Source organism: Mastigoproctus giganteus, chromosome 6, assembly GCF_048544385.1.
Source record: "Mastigoproctus giganteus isolate SK-2022 chromosome 6, ASM4854438v1, whole genome shotgun sequence".
Classification (NCBI taxonomy): Eukaryota; Metazoa; Arthropoda; class Arachnida; order Uropygi; family Thelyphonidae; genus Mastigoproctus; species Mastigoproctus giganteus.
In genome coordinates, this window is record NC_143580.1 from 9,443,439 (window position 1) to 9,465,009 (window position 21,571).

At 35.7% G+C, this 21,571-nt stretch overlaps 1 protein-coding gene across 1 annotated transcript in view; it reads left to right on the top strand.

Moving 5' to 3' along the window:
* The window catches only part of LOC150083890 (WD repeat-containing protein 47-like), a 131,138-nt gene that overhangs the window by 11,690 nt on the left and 97,877 nt on the right, over window positions 1-21,571 (top strand). Inside the window, exons 2-3 of the mRNA XM_090375535.1 lie at window positions 1,642-3,479; window positions 14,104-14,290. Coding sequence (XP_090231661.1) covers window positions 1,663-3,479; window positions 14,104-14,290 — 2,004 coding nt within the window. The 5' untranslated portion in view covers window positions 1,642-1,662. The remainder of the gene's footprint in view (window positions 1-1,641; window positions 3,480-14,103; window positions 14,291-21,571) is intronic.

Genomic DNA, 21,571 nt, shown 5'->3' on the forward strand with positions numbered 1-21,571 from the left:
TGTCATGATGCAAGTGTCAATCCCTGCCAACTTTTCCAGTCATTTTCTCCAAACATCATCATGCAATTGCTATAGAACCATTTTTTAGTATTCCAGGTTCTGTTTGGACATGCAGTTCAAATTCATAATGAATGCTGCCCTGTTAGTCAAAAAAGTATGATAAGCATGATCTTCACATTTGATCAAGATTGTTTTGCTTTGGAAAAGTTCAAGTGGGACTGGACATTTGTTACTGGGTCATAGCTATACACATGATTCATTACCGGTAATGATAGAGGAAACAGTGTGGGTCAGCAACATGCTGACAACGATCCAAAAATTCAAGAACTTGCTACTCATTTCTCTGATGATCGGTGAGAATGCAAGGCCAAAATGCATCATATTTCTGAATCTTTTATTAAAATTGATTGATTTGTTCCATAAGAAATATTAATTTCAGTAGCAAAACATTCAATTACTTACAAAAATATTAATTTTTGTAAGTAATTTAATGTTAATCACTTCTGATCAGATTACAAATATAAGCAATTGGGTCATTGCTTTTTGGAATTGGAGGAGGAGGTGCAGAATAAGGATTACCTTTGATGTACAAAAGACTTTTTAAACTTTGCAAACTATTGAAAAATGTTTGAATGACATGTGGCATCTGCTCTGAAAGCTGTTTTTAACATTGTGTATTTATGTTGCACTTTTTCCTAATTTGAAAAAAAAAATTGATGCAAATTCACTTCTCAGTAATATCGCTCATTTTAAAGTACAAGACACACATAAAGCACCTATTTAATGTGCATAAATTTATAGTGGCTGCAGATAAAAAACAGGTGATTCATGCATTACTATATTTAGGTAGTTATGACAAGTTGCAGTTCACAATTTCAAGGTACAAAGTCAATCCCCGAATGTTTGGGATTGACTGTATCTTGAAATTGCACAGTCGTTTTGATTACACTTCATACATTGTTCAAATTTGACCTGGACACAGTATTAGCTGTCATCAGTTAGTGGTACAGGCTGTCCTGTTAGAGAAAAGGTGTTTCCATGATGCTATTTGATGTCCTGAAAATTTGTTTCAAAGTTGGATTAGAGGACTCATCTGAACGAGGTGAGCTGTATAAAAACCTGGGAGTGTTTCCAAGTTTTTATACAGCTGTAATAATATTGTGAAAGATGACCTTGAGAGGTACAACAACCATAGTTTTCTTATAGCCTTGAAGCTCGTGGCTACCACCTTTTTGTGGGGCAGGGGGATCTGTTGTGAAGAATGATGTACATATTTGAATGCAAATGTCAGCCTATGAGGCTGGGATTGAAAAGATTTCTCATTTCCTAGTCTTTTCTGACAGAAGGTGAATTGCATTGGGTATTGACCATGATATCGTGTGAATTTTCAGTCTTTCTGTTTCTGAATGTTCAATCTCAGACTCCTTTTATATGCGCAAATAACAGATTATCATATTGGACTGGACATTTGCCCTTTGTAATCAGTGTGCCAAAAATCAACCAGTTAACCTGAATGCCTGGGTCAAATATGAACCAGCCTTGAATAGTACAAGGCTGGTTTATATAAATTTTTAAAATTTGTTTAATTTGTTAAAATTTATACTTTATTTATAATAGTATAGCTTGAATTCTTTTCTTTAGGTTTTAATATTGCATTTCACGATGCCATCAGCTCACTTAACTCTGAAAGAAGGGGAAGTAATACAACTAGTGTTGGAGTTTTTATCCAACAGGGAATTAAGTATCTCCCAGTTATCAGTGGAGAGAGAGACTGGAGTAATCAATGGAACTTTCTCCGATGATATGCTTTTCCTGCGGCAGCTCATCTTAGATGGACAGTGGAATGACGTTCTTGAATTTATTCAGCCTCTTGAAAGTATAGAAGCATTTGATTCCAAACAGTTTAAATATATAGTGATTAAACACAAATACATAGAGTTATTGTGCATACGTTCTGAGTCAGGGCCCTTTCAGAATATTGATTCAGCAGTTGAAGAAGTGGTAAAAAGTTTAAATGAACTGGAAAAGTATTGTCCCTCAAAAGAAGATTATAATAAACTCTGTTTGCTATTAACACTACCACGGTTATCTGATCATTTTGATTATAGGAACTGGAACCCTAGTAATGCTAGGGTTAATTGTTTTAAGGCTGTATATTCTCTTGTAGAAAAATATCTTCCTTTAGATAAAAAACTAGTAGAATCTCAAAGAACTGCTAAGGGTGATAGGCTCATTCAGCTTATAATTAAAGGCATTTTATATGAGTCATGTGTTGAATACTGTCAGCAACGGGCAACATCATCATCTAGTGATACTCATGAAATGCAGTTTGCTCATATATTAAATGGCACAGGTTTTAGTGACTCTGATTTGAGTTTGTTATCTTGGTTACAGTGCATTCCTCCTGAAACTTTTTCTTATCCTTTTGAACAAAAGACTCTTAGTGTAGATGTGGAACAACTAGAAAAACCTTCTCTAGAAGCTTCCTGGTCGGAACAAATACTAGTCACACCTATTAAACCAAGAATATTTCCTCACTCTGCCACACCTTTCACACGTTTACGGACTTCTGATTTTATGTCCAAGTCATTAACACCAAATCTGGATGTTCTCGGTCATAACAAAAATATGATGGCATTTTCAATGGGGGATTTATCTCTGATGTCAAGATCATTTGCTGGTTTTCATTTAATTGGTAAGAAATCAATGAATACATCTGTTGATAGGTTGTTTGAGGGTGGTGATGTATTTAGCACTAGTTGTGCTGATCTTCAAGCTATTTTGGAAGTTTCACCATCAACCAAGGAGAAACCACCATTGTGTACAAAATCACCTGAGAAAAAAGCTCCAAAATCAGAAGAAAGTAAAACCTCTGCAAAGAGGGCACCTTCTCAAGAGAGATCACCAGTTAGGCAAAATAAGACCTCTGATGAATCTCCCAAAGCATCACCAGCTTCAGATGATTCTCATTCACTCAGTTCATTACAGAGTCAGTCTGCAGCCTCATCTCCTAGAAGTAATAACACATCTGATCTCTGGCGCGAATTTCACAAACAGAAACAACAATTACTAGAACAACTTCATTCTCAGGAAAAACCAAGCGATGGATCATCTCAAGAAACTACAGTATCAAACATTACTCTGGGTGATGTAAGTCAAAATCTGAACATTTCTTATGCACCTGGATCTAGCATAGTAACTCCTGCAGGACCTGGACGAGGTAAACCTCCTAGTTCAGAACAGCTCACTACTAGCACGCCTAAAGTTTCTGGAAGTCAAAGTGTTACACCATTACCACAGTCTTCTCCAGTGTTGCCAAGGAATGGTGCTGGCTCAGTAGAATCAACTCCTGTAAGACCTCCTGCTGTGGTTGTTAGAAATTTAGGTCCTGTCTTAGACAGTTCTTCCATATCATCTACGCCTGTATCTGTCTCATCAAATAATCCATCTTATTATCCTTCTGATGTGTCATCACTTGGGTAAGTGATTTAGTTCATCTTTTATTTTTTATTGTATATATTAATAATAGTTTGTTATTTCATGTTTTTATCTTATAATATCTAAGGCTCTTCAGCATAAACACTTTCTACGAAATGAGAAGATGGAGATATGTGATATTTAAAAAGTTTCACATACTGTAATACTATTCCTTTGAATCTAAATGATACTTTCAAAGAATAAATTTAGAAAAATAAATTTTACAGGAAATGTTATGAAACCATATTTCAGCAAAGCAGTATGAGATAAATTTCCAGAAATTATTATTAATAATCAGTTTTTATTGACCAAAAATATGTTGCACTTGGGATGATCCATGGCTGGCTTTGTGTTTGCTAATAAAGGTAATTGGAGAAACAAAGGCACAGTCATGCTTATTTACAATGTATTACATTTGTTGGAAACGTTACCAGTTGAGTTAGAAGTTGTGTTAATTATGTATGGATAAGTATATACCATATTTCCCCATGTATAAGACGCACCTTAATTTTGGGGCCCGAAATTTGAAAAAAAATGTATTACATAAAGTTATTGAACTCAAGTTTTATTCATCATAAAATTCATACAACTCATCACTGTCAAAACTCCCATCCATTAGCTTGTCCTCATCTGTGTCTGATGACGAATTACTGTCTTCATATATTGCCTCGCCCTCAGTTCCATCTATGGCATTTGAAATGCCACACTTCTTAAATGACTTGACAACGATCTCAATCTTGATATTATCCCAGGATATTTTCACCCAGGTACAAACTTCTCCTGTAGTTGGTTTCTTCACTCTTACTGCTGGTGTCAAATGGCCCCCAGAAGACTTCATCCATTGGTTCCATTCATCTTTCATGGCAGCTTTGAAGGGTTTGTTACTGCTGACATCAAGTGGTTGGAGCTGGGATGTCAAGCCTCCAGATGTGATGGCAAGTTTTGTTTTTTGCTCTGCAGCAATCTTCTTTGTATTTTTTGTTATGTGTGCCCTGAACTGATCAAGCACCAATAAGGCAGGTTTGCGTAAGAGGCCACCCGGTCTCCTGCTCCAAACTTTCTCAAACCAGATCTTCATCCCATCCTGATCCATCCAACCCTTGTCATGAAAGTGGACAATCACTCCTCGAAGAATGTCTTCTTTTGGCATTGTTTTGCGTTTGAAAATCAGCATAGGAGGCAGCTTGGTTCCGTCGGCACAACAAGCTAGAACAACTGTATAATGGCTCTTTTCATGTCCACTTGTCTTCACACAGTTTTCACCCCCTTCTAATCAACAGTTCTGTTACTTGGGACATCAAATTGAAGGGGGGACTTTGTCCATATTTGCAATCTGTCCCAACTCAAACTGATATGTCTTCTGACATTGAATGACTAAATGATGAAATTCAAGGACCTTCTGCTCATAGCTTTCAGGCATCTTTTGGGCAAGTCTGGTGTGCGTACACATGCTTAGTCCATTCCGTTTCATGAACCTGAAGCACCAATTGTGTCCTCCTTTGAAATCAGTAACTTCTTTTTCATCAGCAATTCTTCTTGCCTCATGCTGAACCATCTTAGTGGACACAGGAATTCCAATTTCCCTTTGCTCCTCAATCCATATCTTCAATTCCCACTCTAAATCAGGCTACATTGTTGACTTGCCTCTAATGGCCTTCTTCTGCCGTGGCGTTTTCAGTAGTGTTTCTTTTTCCCGTAGCCAGTCTCGGATTGTTTTCTCAGTTGGGGGAGGACCAAACTTACGTTCAGGAGCACAATTTCCATTCACTTTTGCAAACTGGATCACTTTTAACTTGAATTCAACACTGTACGAAAATCTTTTCTGAGTCATTTCTGGGCAGAACATGGCAAAACGTAACCTAATGTACCGGTAACAAGTGCGAAACAATGAGCGCAAAGACAACAAGTGCGAAAAAGCGGGAAATGCAAGTAAAAAAAAAATCTATAACCACTGTATGAGATGCACCCAGTTTTTAGACCCCAAATTTTTCGAAAGTGCATCTTATACATAGGGAAATATGGTACATATCATTTTATAAAATTGTTTGTTAGAGATGATGTTTTCATCAGAGAGAGAGAGAGAGATGATTGAGCACCTTTGTTATTTGAGCAATTTCATTCCTTGTTATAATTAGTTACATAGTGCTTAATTATTAATTAAGCACCAATTAATCATCACACAGCAGTCACAATCACCTTACTGATAGCTTGCTAATAGAAGTCCTCATGATATGACTATCAGAGTATCATAATGGTGCTACCAAGCAAAAACAAATATAGTAATGCTCAATTCATTGGACCTTGGAAACAGCAGATGGCACATAGAACTGGCTTTTTTTGTCTGTACAGGACACTGTGACATAACTGCCTTGGTTTGTTGATATCTGCCGTCAGTTAAAATACTTTTAACAATAAAACAAATTTCTCACTGCTAATGAGACAGCTCACTCTGCTTTTTTTTTTTTTTATATGAATACAATATCAAATAAAATAAAAAAAAAATTGTATGAATCATTTTTCTGCTCTTTTATCCTGACCATTGAAGTAATTTGTTTTTGAAGTACAATACTGTTCCTAGCTCATATTTTCAGTTTCTGCTGTTATAAATGAACTGTAAACAAGCAAAAATTCATATGACACGTGAATGTCTGGCATAGGTGCAAAACTCATGCATAAGATAAGAAATTGAGAAATTTTGCCCTTGTGAGTTTGGTGTAAAGTGTTCCTATCACAAGACTGTCTTCAAGCCATAAAGTTGTCAAAGGTCAGAGAGGATGTTGTACAAATAGTTCTCACTTTGAGTTCCCGCGTTTACGAGTTTTTTTGTTTTTTTTTTATCAAGTATCAACAAAATCGAAAATATTAATTGCAAAAAATGAATGTTAAACATTCATAAATACCACATTTCAAACCATGCATGTAGCTATACAATACAGTTTACCCCACTTTATGATATTAATCCATTACCATCATATCGCGAAAATATTGTAATGTTGAACCCAATAACACATTGTTTTTTGGTAATTCATCCACGACTTTGGAAGTTCAAATTTTCGCTATATAACTCCCCAAAAGGTCTTTTTTGTATTGTGTAAATCGTATTAGTTACCAATTCAAATCATTAAACACACTACACTTTCATCATTATCATATGTTATAAGAACCAGTTTTGAATGGCTTTGTGATATTTTTCTAAAGCACATTTCTGGAAGTCACAACCATAAAACGAAAACAATTTTCACTTTCTGGTTTATTGGGCTTTTCTGTTACTGCAAGCAATTATAAATAGGTAGTAAACTCGATGTTATTGCATTTGCGAAAATACCGATAGCTGGAATTGTGTGTGTTTTTACATTATTATGGTGAAATGTGTTTGCGCTTTACTGAAATCTTCAATCGTGTAAAAAAACAGATTTTCAGAATCTTCTCTTCATTCCTTTTTTTTTTTAAGTTTTGTAAGCTTGTTACTTCGAACAAATCATGTCAGTTGCAATTTGTGCATTGCATTAAAAAATTATGCATGCAATCGTGAAATTTATAAAGAAAAGGGAAGATTATCTTGGAAATAAACGCCTCTTGAAGCATTTCTGAACAAGACGACTCCTTGTGCAACAAACCGAGTGCCGAGCCAATAATGAGTGATCAACGAGTGTGCATTTAGTCGACGATGATGATGAAGAAGAATAAACATTCTTTATAACATTCGTAAGTTATAAATAATTTCTCTATTATTATAATTTGCTTGATTTTACAGGCTACGTTTTCATTTCTTTGGATAAATCAATCATTGTTTAAACAAACTAATTAGCTAACTAATTTCATTGTTGATAACATAACCCCTATTTTTAACATTATGTCTATCGGAAATAAATTCCTGCTTTACAAGCGCATACCTGGGAATGAATTAACTCGGAAATTTGAGAACTATCTGTAGTCTTAAACTTCATTAGTTTGCATCATATTCTGAAACACAACTTTATTACCAAACTGTACTACAAAGGTGCACCCAAATTAACCAAGTCTACAATCAGTTGATCCATTATAGTTGGGTTTGGCATTTCAAGTTGGTTAACTCAGTCTCTCTTGCAAGTAGTTCATTATGATATGCAAGCTGAGTATTAAATGTCAGATGGAGAGTGCCACATGTTTGCATTCTCTTCATTGCAGTCCTTTTAACCTTTCCTTGTATAACATTCAAACTTTATCAAATATGCAGATGACTTAAAGTTTTTGATATTACTATTATTAATAACATCCCTGATTATAGTAGAAGAGCTGCAGTAACTAATGTAACCACCCATCAGGACCTGGGATTGAGGGTCTCATCTTCAACTTGCTTTGCCTCAACAAAAGCAAAACCTGTACTCTGCTGTGATCTGTAAGACAAGAGGAGATAGGTACACAGATGCTGACCTCATTAAGTAGTACATATTGTAAAAACCTTAATCATAATGTCCTTTGTGGTTATTATCTTTTTTATGATGGAGTACTGAAAGCTTAGATTGTTCAGATGGCTTAATAGAATAATGGACAAACACAAAACAAAAGTTGCTACTTAGTTGCTTCTAAACAAAACTTTAGAAGCAACTAAGCATGACCCATAATATATAATTTTGCGCAACTTTTTAGCAGGCTAATAGCTGCTGCAGGAAATTTAGAAACATGTGCACTGGTGTACATTTGATTCTTACTGACTTAGATTTTTTCCAGGTAACACGGTGGGTTTATTTAATGCCCTCAAAATAGATGTATAGAAATTCTGCCTCTTATAGGAATAAGGCATTCAGTAATCCATATCACTTAATGAAACTGTAGTGTCTTAATTATTTAACAACACCTACAACTGTGCTTGAGAACGTGAGGATGCTAAGCTGAAGGCATTTACTACCCAGGGAGTGAGACATTGTGCATCTGGTATATTTAGCAACTGTATAATATACAGTAAAACTTTGATTTAACCTTGATTTTTCACTATATAAGAATTTGTCTGCCAATTCTGATAAATGCATATGGTGAAGAGTTGGTAGAATATTATAAAAGACTGATCATGAAATAAGAAAACATTAATAATGCTACAATACTGCACTTGTAGAAGAGCTTGAAATTTTGCTGTTTCGGACAGTGGTGACTCTAATGCTTTTTCAGTCAGAAAAGCTCTCGAGTATTCATCTGGAAGTTCAGACATTATATCCTGATTTCTGGCATGCTTGGCAAGCATGGTAAAGAAAATCTTCCCTCTTGGTCATTTACATGTTAAAGCTGTACCATTGTGTTTGGCAACACAATTGTGTTTGGGGAATACAATGTGTATAGAAAGGATACACAGGACAGGAGGGGAGGAGGGGTTATGCTATTAGTTAAGAAACACATAAAGTCCAAAGAAGTGAAGCCAGTCGACATCGATGGACAGGGCAGTGTCGAGTCAGTTTGGTGTGACATAAGCATAGGGAAATCAAAATTGAGAGTAGGAGTGTGCTATAGGCCTAATGACTCTGATGAGTATAATAAGATATTGTACAGGGAAATAGAGTGGGCCAGTAAATCAGAGAGTCTTATAATGGGGGATTTTAATTTCCCAGATATTGACTGGAATTTGTGGGTTGGTCACTCGCACACTAGCAAGGCTTTTGTGGATTTATTGGATGATTGTTTTCTACATCAGCATGTTCGTGAGGCAACAAGAGGGAGCAATACTCTTGATCTAATTATCAGTAGTGATTCTTCATGTATTAAGAATCTGCAGATAAATGAACCACTAGGTGGCAGTGATCACAGTGTGTTGAAGTGGGATTTACTCAAGGAGGTAACTACCATCAGAGGTAAAGGGAAGGGTTATTGTTTTCGTAAAGGCGACTATGATGGTCTGAGACAGTATTTAAATTCTATACAGTGGGACCAACTGATGATGTTACCAACAGCAAACTCAAAATGGGAAGCATTCAAGGAACTAATTTTGGAGGCTACCAGGCTTTACATACCAACTAAGAAATATTGTTCAAGGTTTAGGCCTAAATGGTTGTCAGATGAACTAATGAGACATGTGGCAGAGAAGAAAAATGCATGGGATACATACAAATTAATGGGTGACATGGAAGCCTATGATAGATATAAGTTGGTCTGTAACCAAGTCACAAAGGAGATTAGGCAGGCAAAGGCAGACTACGAAAAATCCTTGGCAAAGGATGCAAAGAAAAACAGAAAAGAGTTCTTTACATATTTAAACTCAAGAAGGAAAGGGATGAATCAGATTGGTCCACTGGATATTGATGGTTCAACAGTTGAGGACCCTGCTCAGGTGGCTAACAATCTAAACGAGTATTTTGCATCTACATTCACGCATGAGGAGTTATTCAGGAAGGAGAATGATGTAGGTAAAGTAAACATTGGCAGTGAGCTGGATGATTTTGTAATAACTGAGAGGAAAGTGGAGGAGAGATTGTTGAGGATAAACATAAAAAAGGCACCTGGGGTGGATGGGATCTATCCAGTTATATTAAAGGAGGCAGCAAAATAAGTAAGCAAACCCCTAGCCATAATTATGAGAGCTTCTTTGGACTCAGGGGAGGTACCCATAGACTGGAGATGTGCAAATGTAACCCCAATTCACAAAGGAGGATCAAAGGCTGACACAAGTAGACCTGTTAGTTAAACTTCTGTTCCAGGTAAATTAATGGAGGCACTGGTTAAAGAAGCACTGCAGGATCATCTAGACAAGAATTCAGTTATAGCTCAGACGCAGCATGGTTTTGTTAAGGGCAGGTCTTGCCTGACCAATTTGATTGGATACTATGATGTAGTCACAAAAGAACTGGATGCAGGGAATAACTTTGATATTATATATTTGGATCTTAGAAAGGCTTTTGATACTGTTGCACATGGAAGACTGCTGCACAAATTGGAGCAGTGTGGCATTGGAGGCAAATTGCTGCTATGGATAAGGGGATGGTTGAGTGGCAGAAGACAGAGTGGTAATCAATGGACACTGCTCAACGTGGACTAATGTTATTAGTGGAGTTCCTCAGGGTTCAGTGTTGGGTCCATTGTTGTTTTCGGTGTTTATGAATGATATTGATGATGGGATATCAAGTTTAATGTCCAAATTTGCAGATGATACAAAGGTTGGCAGGGTTGTTAAGGACACTACTGACGCTATGCTGCTGCAACAGGATCTGGAAAGGTTGAACAGATGGGCTGAGAGGTGGCAAATGAAGTTTAACATTGACAAATGCAAAGTACTACATATGGGAAACAGTAACCCCAGAGCAACGTATCAACTCTGCGGTACTACACTGACAGTGGTGGAGAATGAAAAGGACCTGGGGGTAATTGTGCAGGCAGATATGAAGTTCTCTGAGCAGTGCAGACGAACTGCAAGAGTAGCTCATGGTGTCTTGTCAATGATATACAGGAATTTTTCTAGCAGGGATAAGGAGGTGATTATTCCCTTGTATAAGGCAATGGTTAGGCCACATCTTGAGTACTGTATACAGGTCTGGAGGCCTCATTTCAAGAAGGATGTAGAGCTGCTGGAACGGGTACAGAGAAGGGCAACAAGATTAGTGAATGGAACAAAGGGTTGCTCTTATGAAGAAAGGCTTAAGTTTTGCAAATTACAGAGTCTGGAGACTAGCCACCGGCGAGGTGATCTGATAGAGTTGTATAAGGCTTTGAATGGTTTGAGCATGCTCAATGCCAATGGGATTCTTCATCTTGCTCAGAATAATCACCTCAGAGGGCATAAATTCAAATTGAGGAAGGACGGATGTCGGATAGATGTGCGGAAATTTGCCTTTGGCCAGCGGGTGGTTGGTTGGTGGAACAGACTTCCATCACTTGTTGTTGAAGTTGATAGCCTAAACAAATTTAAAGCTCAACTGGACAGGTATTTCGAACGAACGGAGGGATGAAATGGGAGTGGTGTGTGTGTTTTTTTTTTTTTTTTTTTTTGGCTGATGCTGAATAAGCTTGCTTTCTTGCATCATATGCCTCTACTAATGCTAATGCTAAAACACATTGGCACGCAGCAAAATTTCAAGCTCTCATACTCTGTATAACTAGTAAGTGGAGTAAATTACAGATTTGCAACATTTTTAATGGAACATTAAATTTTGTTTCAAGTTGGTCAAAGTATAATATTCTTCCCTAATACACTATGAATTAGTAAAACAGGTGCATCATAATGATGCACTGTCTTTTGCATGTGTTTTGCTGGTTTACAAGATTTTGAGATGGCTGAGATTTTGAAAATTTTGGTTTTCAAAAACCAAAGGTGATGTTGATCATTTTCTTCAGTAGTAAGTGGGCCATTCATAAGGAATATGCTCCAGCAGATAAAGCAGTGAATAAGTAGTATTAAGCATGAGTTCTGGATTGTTTGGTTAAAAAAATTCAGCAAGTAAGACCTCAGTTTTGAGAGAAAAGAAGCTAGTTACTTCTGGCTTCCACTCATCTAGTGATGGGCCAAATTTGAGATGCATCCATTACACCAATCTTCTGCTTTTGCAAAGGTTTTAAGTTTTAATGGCTAACCACCTAATTTTCATTTGTATGTGATATAAGAATATTTAAAATTTGTACTACATGATGACATTTTTTGATCCTGTTGATAGTAAAGATTCAGTTAAAGGGATAAGTTGGGCTAAGAAGACTAGAAATGGGGTCATCATAGTTAAGAATCAATCGACATAGATTTGTAAAATTGATTTTGAAGTTTTGCCATTGTGGATTTTGTTTTCCACACTTCCTATTTGATTGACTTTTCATTATTTCATCACTTTCATAGGTGAAAAAAATGTATCAATTCTCTTAAAGTGTTAAGGCTTTGACAGAATCTCCCCCTTTCACCACACCTCTTTTTGGATCTCCAGTCATGACCTTGCAATGCCAGCAAGATTATTAATTAGCTTACCCTGAAGTCTTTAAAAACATTTCTGTTATTCTGTCTGGTCTCCTTTGTTAATTTGCAGCTTTGAGAACAGCAAAGTCGGAGCTCATAGAAGTTTTATTTGTTAATAATGTCCCTGAGAAACTATAGGTATTGGCCTCCAATCATTATAAATGTAAAAGACTACTTACAGTGAGAAAATAGTATTATGGTATTGCAAGTTTAGAAATCAAAGGCATATCAGGTGTTTTTGTGTACTTTATGCTTTTACCTCTTTTTTTTTTTTTTTTTTAATTTATTTTTTTGTTCTCTCCTGACTAGTAATACTGAAGTGTATAATATCATAGCCAAAAACAATGTTATGTATTTTTTGGGCTTACCATAATTTACATATGGAAATTCTAATTTATTAGCATTTTTAACATCCCAATTTTTGAAAAAATTTAAGATAAAATAAATTTATCTTAATTTCTTTAATACTGAAAGATTACAAATGTTATTTCAATGCAGAAGATGAAATTGGTTAAATTTGTGCACTTTACTACATTCAATTTTCAACCATGGGGGCTCATTCTGCTTTCACTGAAGTCTGAACCAGTGTACTTGGCTGAGTTTTGAATTTTATTTATGTTCAACTTAGAGACAAATGCCACAGTTCTGACTAAGTTGCTGCTAATGCCCTTTTAGATTGTATAGCATCACCTGAACATGTAAATCTGCTGTACATTTAAAAATGAGATGCCACCAGGACAACAGTTTCAAAGCTTGTCATCAGCCCATGAATGAATCAGATGAACAGCCAAGTGGTGTATGGAAGTAAAATCTATTGTGATCTTCAATTTTGATCTAGCATCGCCTGAACAGGAATCCTGTTCAGGTGATGCTATATAATTTTAAAATTATTAGCAGCTTCGGCAGAGCTGTAGATAATGGTATTTTTCTCTAAGTCCAAGCAAGCATTAGTGCAGAGTATTCAATCTTTGCCTTTATTGGGAACAGAATGATCCCCATGATCAGAAAATGAACCCAATAAAGCATGCAAATTTAATTGAACACTTAATTTATTCAATCTCTCCCTTAAGGTGGATCTGAGGACAAGTCTTGAGACCCAGCTTAAAGGGAGATTAAAGTGTGCCAAATCATTTTAATATATTTTTATATATTATGTATGTAGTAATCAAGTAAAAGAAACTGAAACTGAGTTATAACAAGTGCATATATTGCAAGATCATTACTATATTGAGTGAATTGGAATTTGTTAGAAACAATATACAGTGGAACCCCAAATATAATTTCCTTATTATCTATTCTCTTCTTATGTATGTAATAGTGCTTATTATAATTATAACCATTTTAATTACTTCAACAATCTATTCTCGCCAATTACCATATTTTTCTCTTTTCTTCCCTTCTAATGTAACGGTCTCTCAGCTACATTTCTTTACAGTGCCCATGTGGGTACTGACCTTTCATTTTTAAGGATGAAATAAATCAAACATGCCTAAAACCACGTGAAATTTGTACTCTATTTGAGAATTTTACAAACTTCTCAAATTGAGTACATTTTACACATTTGTGTAAGTACATTTTACACATTTGTGTAAAATGTACTTATGTGAAAATACAGGGCATTAATTGTTTTCTGTAATCCTAAACAAGTATTTATTACTTGAGCATAAATAATTTTGTAGCTGTTATATTATAGTATATTAAATTCTGTTTTATATTTTCATCTTTTTCAGAAGAAGTCTTATTAGTAATTATATGGGAGGAGGAGGAGGAGGAGGAGGAGGAGGAGTTGGTGGCGTGAGTGGGGGAGTGCAGGCACAATACCCCATTTCCACACAAGCACAGTTAATGGGATTTGCTGCTGGTAATCCTCAGTATGCAGGTTCACTGGTGCCAGGGAAGATGCCAGATGGAATGAGAGTAAGAAATGTTTAATATATTTTTAATCTGTATGAAAAATACTTGCTCTGTTGACCACTAACACAGATATTAGTCTTAATTCATTAAAAACTCAGTTTTTCTATGCTTCATAAATTTTAGGTGATCCAAGTTTGTAAAAGTTTCATTAGATGAAATATTCTATGTTAAGTTTTTTTTATTATCTATTTTTGGACATTATTTTATAAAAAATGTTTTTTTTTATATATTTTTTTTGTGTGCAAAACTTCTGTTAATTGTTATTAGAAATATTGTTAACATTATTAGAGACATTAAAATTTGAACTCAGACTGATTTTCAAAAAATAAAAGCTGAGTTGTGCATTTATATAATCAAGGATTTTAATTTAATATGAATGTTTTCTCTAATTGTTGATTGTCTAGAGTTGGCTTGCATAAATTTTTGTGCATATTTAAATTTGACTAATTGAATATGAAACATCTGCATATAAGTATATAATTTTGAGGTGTCAGCCATAATGTAACAGAGAGAAAAAAGAAAAGACTGCAGATTAAATATTAGAAAACTTGAGCCTCTGTCATTGTAGATGGCAGAGGAGGAGGTGGACCAATTGAATTTTTTAAATTAACTACAAGAGCAGGTTGTGAGATATTGGGAAGGCAAAAGTGAAAATTAAATATATTTAGCTTTGCATGACATAAATACTATTACACAAGCAAATACTTACCAGAAATGGCAATCTGTAATGTGACAGTGTTGTAGCCTATAGGACTGTGAGTGTGTGGAAATAGCTGGTTGAATTTTGTGCTTTGAACTGTTGATAGTGGTTTTTAGGTACATCATCTATTTAGGTAAAATAGCATCATTGTGCATTATATCTGTTCATGGGCTGATTTTCATGTTTTTTGGGCTGAAAAACCCAGAATAACTCGCATTCTACTCCTCTGTCTGAGATTGGCTAACTGTAGCCCCAACTGAAGAGGCCTTTAGAAATTCCTTCTGCTTCTGTTGAGAATCAAACCCAGAATTCTCCAGGTAAGGGATAAATGATGAAACCACTATACTGTCATGGAGACTTTGAACTGTGAACCGGTGGAGTAGCACAACAAAGAACAGTATACCATTGTCATTGCTCTGCATTTTAAAGTCAGTATGACACTTAAAGATAATTTTAAGACATTGGATTATTGGTGATCACCATTGAAGACTCACAAGGTGTAGTTGAAGTATGCAGTTCTAAAATAAAAATCTGCTTATGCATTGAAGCATTTCCTGTCTATAGAAACATTGATGGATAGCACTAGGCAATCCAGCATGATTCTGCTAATAAAGCAGAAAGCATTCAGCAGTGGCTTGCAAACATTTGTTTATTAAATTCTATTGTGGTAGTCTGGATTTGAACCTGTTAGGTAAAAAGCTGTAGGCAGAGATAATGCATATCCTGATGCAGAAGAAGCTCCTGTTATTGAGAGTTTTAAGTGGTCACTGAAGTAAGCACTGACCAACTTTCCTGTGAATATTATGTATGCTGCCATTGAAAACTGTCCTACTACTCATTCATGGCTTGTATAAAAGCATCAAGAGCTCATTTTGATTGATGTTTGGATATTGTGTTGCTGGTTAGATAATCAACAAAATGTGGTATATCAAGAAAAATGTCTGCCCCTACCTTTCCTCCATTCTTATATAATTACTCAAATATTGTTGCAATATTTATGATCATGCTAAATAGGTAGGTAGTTAGACTAGGTAAATAATGCATGTAACATAAGAGATGAATAATATTGATCAAAATGAGAAAAACATGTAAAGAGCAATAATTTCAACTTTATATGGATCTTATGATTCTTCATTATAAGCATGTTGTTGATGAAATGGATTATATTTGACTAAATTGAGCAAAAGAAAAATAGATGTTCAAAAAATTGTCACTCCCTCTTGCTGTTTTGCAACATTGATAAATATAAAAAAAATGAATATTTTTCTTTCTTTCTTAGAAATGTGCCAAAAATGTGATATCCATGTTAAGAGTTTAGTCACTCTAATTTACAAGATAGCGACCAAAAAAATTATTATTAATAATAATTACTAAGTAAATAAATGCACGAGGCATAATACATTATGAATTCAGAATTGACTATAGAACATTTGGTGAAATACACGCCATTCTTTGTTCATAATAGCTAATTGCAATGAATGGCATCAATTTAATTGTATCTTACATTGTGACTCCCTTCACAACGAGTTACCATATATTGCACTACCTCAAATAAGTAATGCTTCTCCAATGGAAAAACTATCTATTGTTACTTATTCTCAGTGGATACCACCACCCAGATGGCACCGTTGCAAGGCTTGTTGGCCTATCGTCGGTGGGCGGGCGGGCAGGCAGGCAGGTACCCTGGTGTTGTAATCATGCCAACCTAGTTATGAAGATTAACTCTGCAATATGATAGATGCCAAAGGGTATACATAGTAATATTTACTTAGTAAATAAATGCACGAGCCATAATACATTGTGAAATGGAAATTTAGGTCAAGCCTTGAAACAGTGCTGTCTGGGTGGTGATATCCACTTAGAATAAGTAACAATAGTCTTTTCCATTAGAGAAGCATTACTTATTCAAGGTAGCAATGCATGGTAATTGGTTGTGAAGTGAGTCACAATATGAGATACAATTAAATCAATGCCATTCATCGAAATTTGCTATTATGAACAAAGAATGGTGTGTATTTCACTGAATGTTCTATAATATTATTAATAATGTATACTTTTATGTTCAACTAATTTAATTAGCTACTATACAGTTTTAACAGAAGAATTGTACGTAAATAATAATTTTGACATCATTTACTAAGTATAAAAGGTGGAGCAATACTCTGCATGAATTAGAAATAATTTGTTGAACAGCGATTGCTGCTTATTTACAGGCTGAAAAGTAAATATTACTGAAACCTGAAATAGAAAAAGCTGTTTGGAAAGTCTGTCTTGAGTTCTTTGGGACCTCCTAGTGCTGGCTGAAGTGACTCTGGATGTGGGAGGAGATGGGGAAGGATACCAGGTGGGGGGTAGCATCTGAGGTTGGGGAAGAGGGTTATACAAGAGGGAGGGAGGGAGGGAAGGTGAACCTGCCAATGTTTCTCTTGATGTCAGTACCTGGGGTTGGATGGATCAGGTTTCTATGAACTGTCTCCAGTAATGCTTGTGTGAGACCTGGAGGTTAAATGTATCTTTCAGGTGCTGTGAAATGCCAAGTCATCCCATTGTGTTCAGCCATGTGAATGCCCAGGCTGCAGTATGATTACTCAATGTAGTGTTTACTTCACTGACAGTCCATTTGGTAGTATTAGTATTAGTAACGGCCGCATGGTGCAAGAAAGCCTATGGCTTATGCTGCACCAGCAAAAAAAAAAAAATAAATAAATAAATAAATAAAATAAACCTGTTGGGGGACCTGCTGCTCTCAGTATCAACGAAACTTGCAATTGCCTATAAAATATACTTTTATGTTCTGCTGTAGATATATATCACAATTTTCCATTTATTGTCAGATGTAGCATGTACCAATGTGGTAAATGCTACATCTGGCAATCATTCCCCAGGCTGTACAGCTGCATAGCTGAACATGCTGGAGTTATTTGCAGCGTAAGCAATGTTTCACATGATCTACAAGATAAATTTAACCTTAAGAGTCCTAAGATTCTCTAGATCTCACAATTGTTGCTGGAGAGAATTTGTAGAAGCCTAGTCCATCCAATAAAGCCCAGGTGCCAGCATCAACAGAAAAATTGGCAGCTTTGCAGTTCTCCCTCTTGGATTTTCCTCTTCCCAACCTCAGATCCCCTCCCTTCACCAACACAGGTCTTCCCCATCTTCTCCCATATCCAGAATTGTTCCTTCCAGCACCAGGAGATCCCAAAGAATTCAAGACAGACTTTCCAGACAGCTAACAGCCAGCCAACTGAACAACTGTGAACATCCATTCAATCCTCAGTCATCATGCATAATACTGCCCTTGAGGTATGGATCAGTCTGACTCCAGGAAATAGTAATTGTTGAGAGTATACAACTCCCACAGATGTCTAACATGGACCAGTAACAGTCTTCTTCCTTTGCAGCCACTGCCACCAAGCTGTCCTTTGTAGGTTTTCCCTTCTAGTCTAAAAAACCACAAAATCCACTATTGAAGGTTGTACCACTTCAGCATAAATGTGTGGTAATCTCCCCTCCCTTTAATTACTTTTTTTCTATTTCAGTTTTTACTGATGTTTATTTAACTTATTATTATTCAACCTGTACATCAAAAAATGAATATTATTGCTGTTCAATAAATTATTTCAAATTCACTCAGAATAGTATTCTGAGTGAATACTGAATACATGTATTGTGATGTTACGTGCATGTGAAATATTGCCCTTCATATCCTATATTATGTTAATTTAGTAAAGAATTTATTTCAGTAAAGAATTTTGAAACAATTCTACCCGAACAATTATTGTAGAAGTTGGGGTAGTGTGATGTTAGGGACAAGTTTTTATTATGGATAAAGGGATAGTTAGGTGGTAGGAAATAGTAGTTATAAAAGGATACTACTCTTTGTGAACTATATTTATTTATTTGCGAATTCAAATGAACAGCAAATACAGTGCAAACTACATCAGAATACAAGTTACATAGGGATTATAAGTACATTAGTGCAGAAATTATAAATTCAGAGAAATAGTGGCATATAACTTTAACATATATATGACAAATTATAAAGCATATTAACATAAAGTTGCAAATTCAAAAGAACATTATCATAGGAATTAAATATGAATTTCAAAATAATTTAGAATTTACAAGCCGTTATCGTAATTGGTACCATTATTTTCAGTCAGTGGAAACAGAAACAAAAATGCCAGGTAGTTTAAACAAATCCAAAGCATCCTGGTTTAAATAACAGCAATTGGCTCCAATAGAACAACCATTTAAGATGTGGTATAAGTCCTCAGTGGTTCTATTTAGGGACTCTTACAATTTGGATCATCTTCTTAGCAGCATCAACCTCCCCTCATCGAATAAAAGTTGACTGAGTTAAAGAGGCGCAAGGAAATAGAAGTGTACACATCCAATCCTTGGTTGTCATCGAAATACTTCGATGACAACCAAGGATTGGATGTGTACACTTCTATTTCCTTGCACCTATTTAACTCAGTCAACTTTTACCTACTTCCCTCCCTTTTAATTTTTCAATTTAACAATTCAACTTAAACATTAACCACGCTACCTAAGTAAACCATCACAGATTAATTTCAAGGTGAGTACCGCTTTTTAAGCTTTCGCTATTCTTTTCTAATAAATATCATGTAATATATTTCAATTTTGATGACACAAAGATGGGCAGGGTTGTTAATGACACTAATCAGCACTGGAAAATACAAAGTCTTTTTGCATCTAGGTAGCAGTAATCCTAGAATAACACTTACTTCTGTCTACCTTTGGGTAGACCAAACTCAAGATAAGAGTAACAATTTCTAATATGAAATTCTCTGAATAATGTAGACAGGCTGTTAGGACAGCTCATGGGGTTCTGTCAGTGTTATGTAGGAACTTGTTCAGTAGAGACACGTGATTTATTCCATTCTATAAAGCAGTGGTTAAACCACATCTTGAATATTACATGTGGACCTGGAGATCTAATTTTAGGGACTTGAGTTCAGTGAGTTAGTGTTTGGAAACCAAAGTGAGTGTTGTTGCTTACTGGTTTTGACACACAAGGGCATCAGAAGCCTTCAATCAAAGGCTCTTTGATTTTAGGTTTCCTAACAAAACTCGTTTGTTTTGTTAGATTCGTTTATCAAATTGACTGCAGGGTGACCCAGCCAAGTAAGGGTGTTTAAAGCTTAAAAGTGCTTGAATAAACTAAATGCTTGTGTGTGTGGGGGGGGGAAATATTTTCAGTTCATGTGACGTGTATAGTTAACCTAGCCACCCTTATTTGAATGTAATTTAGAAGCCTGAGAGAGGTTTTCAGGGCACTGTCCTAGTTGTGGGAACAATATTCCATGGTAGGGCAGATTTGCAATTTGTACAGAATGAACATTTTCAAAATACTAATTTCACTTGCATCTGTCATTTACTGCTGCACACATATCAAAGTCCAAGGGATTTGCAGAGGTACACCTTGCTGGTGACACCACTAGTATCACCTTGTATATTTTCCATTTACATAACTAACTTCTGCCTAAACAACGGGTTATATATCAATTGTTGATGGTTTGCCAACAATGCTCCTGGCTTCTTATGAATCACTCTTTTCTGATATATATATATAGATATCCAAGAATTTGCCTTCAGTTAAAAAGAGTGATTAACTCTTAAAATAAACTGTGGATATGTGAGAAGAATAAACTTCCCACATATCCACAGTTATTGGCGTCATGCAAGCCACTCTTTTCTTTGACATTGTGATTATCTGAACATATCTCCATCATTATTGTCACCTTGTTGAAGTCCATGCAGGGTGAATCATTTCTGTTCTGGAGCCAAATGAACATTTTGCACAATATTAGTGTGGGACTGAGTGAAGATGGCTGTACTTTCACCTTTAGGAAATTAGGTACTGTAATTGCAATATGAAGACTGGTCACATAATTTACAGATTGAAGCTACTCGGAGCTGGCTTTTAGGGTGGAGCAAGTGGAGTATATTTTCTGAGCTCAGTGGAGTTTCCTCATTTACAAACATTCATGCTTGATCCTTAAGCAAACATGTTTATGCATTGAGCAGACAATCATGCAACCAAAAAAAATTTGTGTTAATTTTTTTGGTGGGGTGTGAATTTTAGTACAGTTCACCCTGCTATATTGTGCAATATACATTCTGATAAAATGGCATATAATAGAAATGCACATTTTCATATAACAGTCAGGATAGGTTTCCAAACTTCTAAATTCTGAAGTTCTAAATTCTGGCATACAAGTTAGTGCTATGCATCATTTCTGTACATAGTAAAAATACCGAAGATATTTACAAGGCATTGTTTTGTTGAATTTCATATTGTGAATACTTTGACAATGAGTTGCCTGTCATTTTACTACTCGAATAATGCTTCTCCAATGGCGAAGACTATTGTTACTTATTCTCAGTGGATACCATGCAGCGATTTCAGGCTATCTGGCCCTTAATCGGTTAGTAGGCACCCACTAAGTATGACTGACAACTTAAACTAAATTGATTTAGGGCTAAAAAGCCTGACTACAGAAAAAGATTAATGACATACTAAATGAAGTTCTAAATTCTTAATGCTTATCCCATTT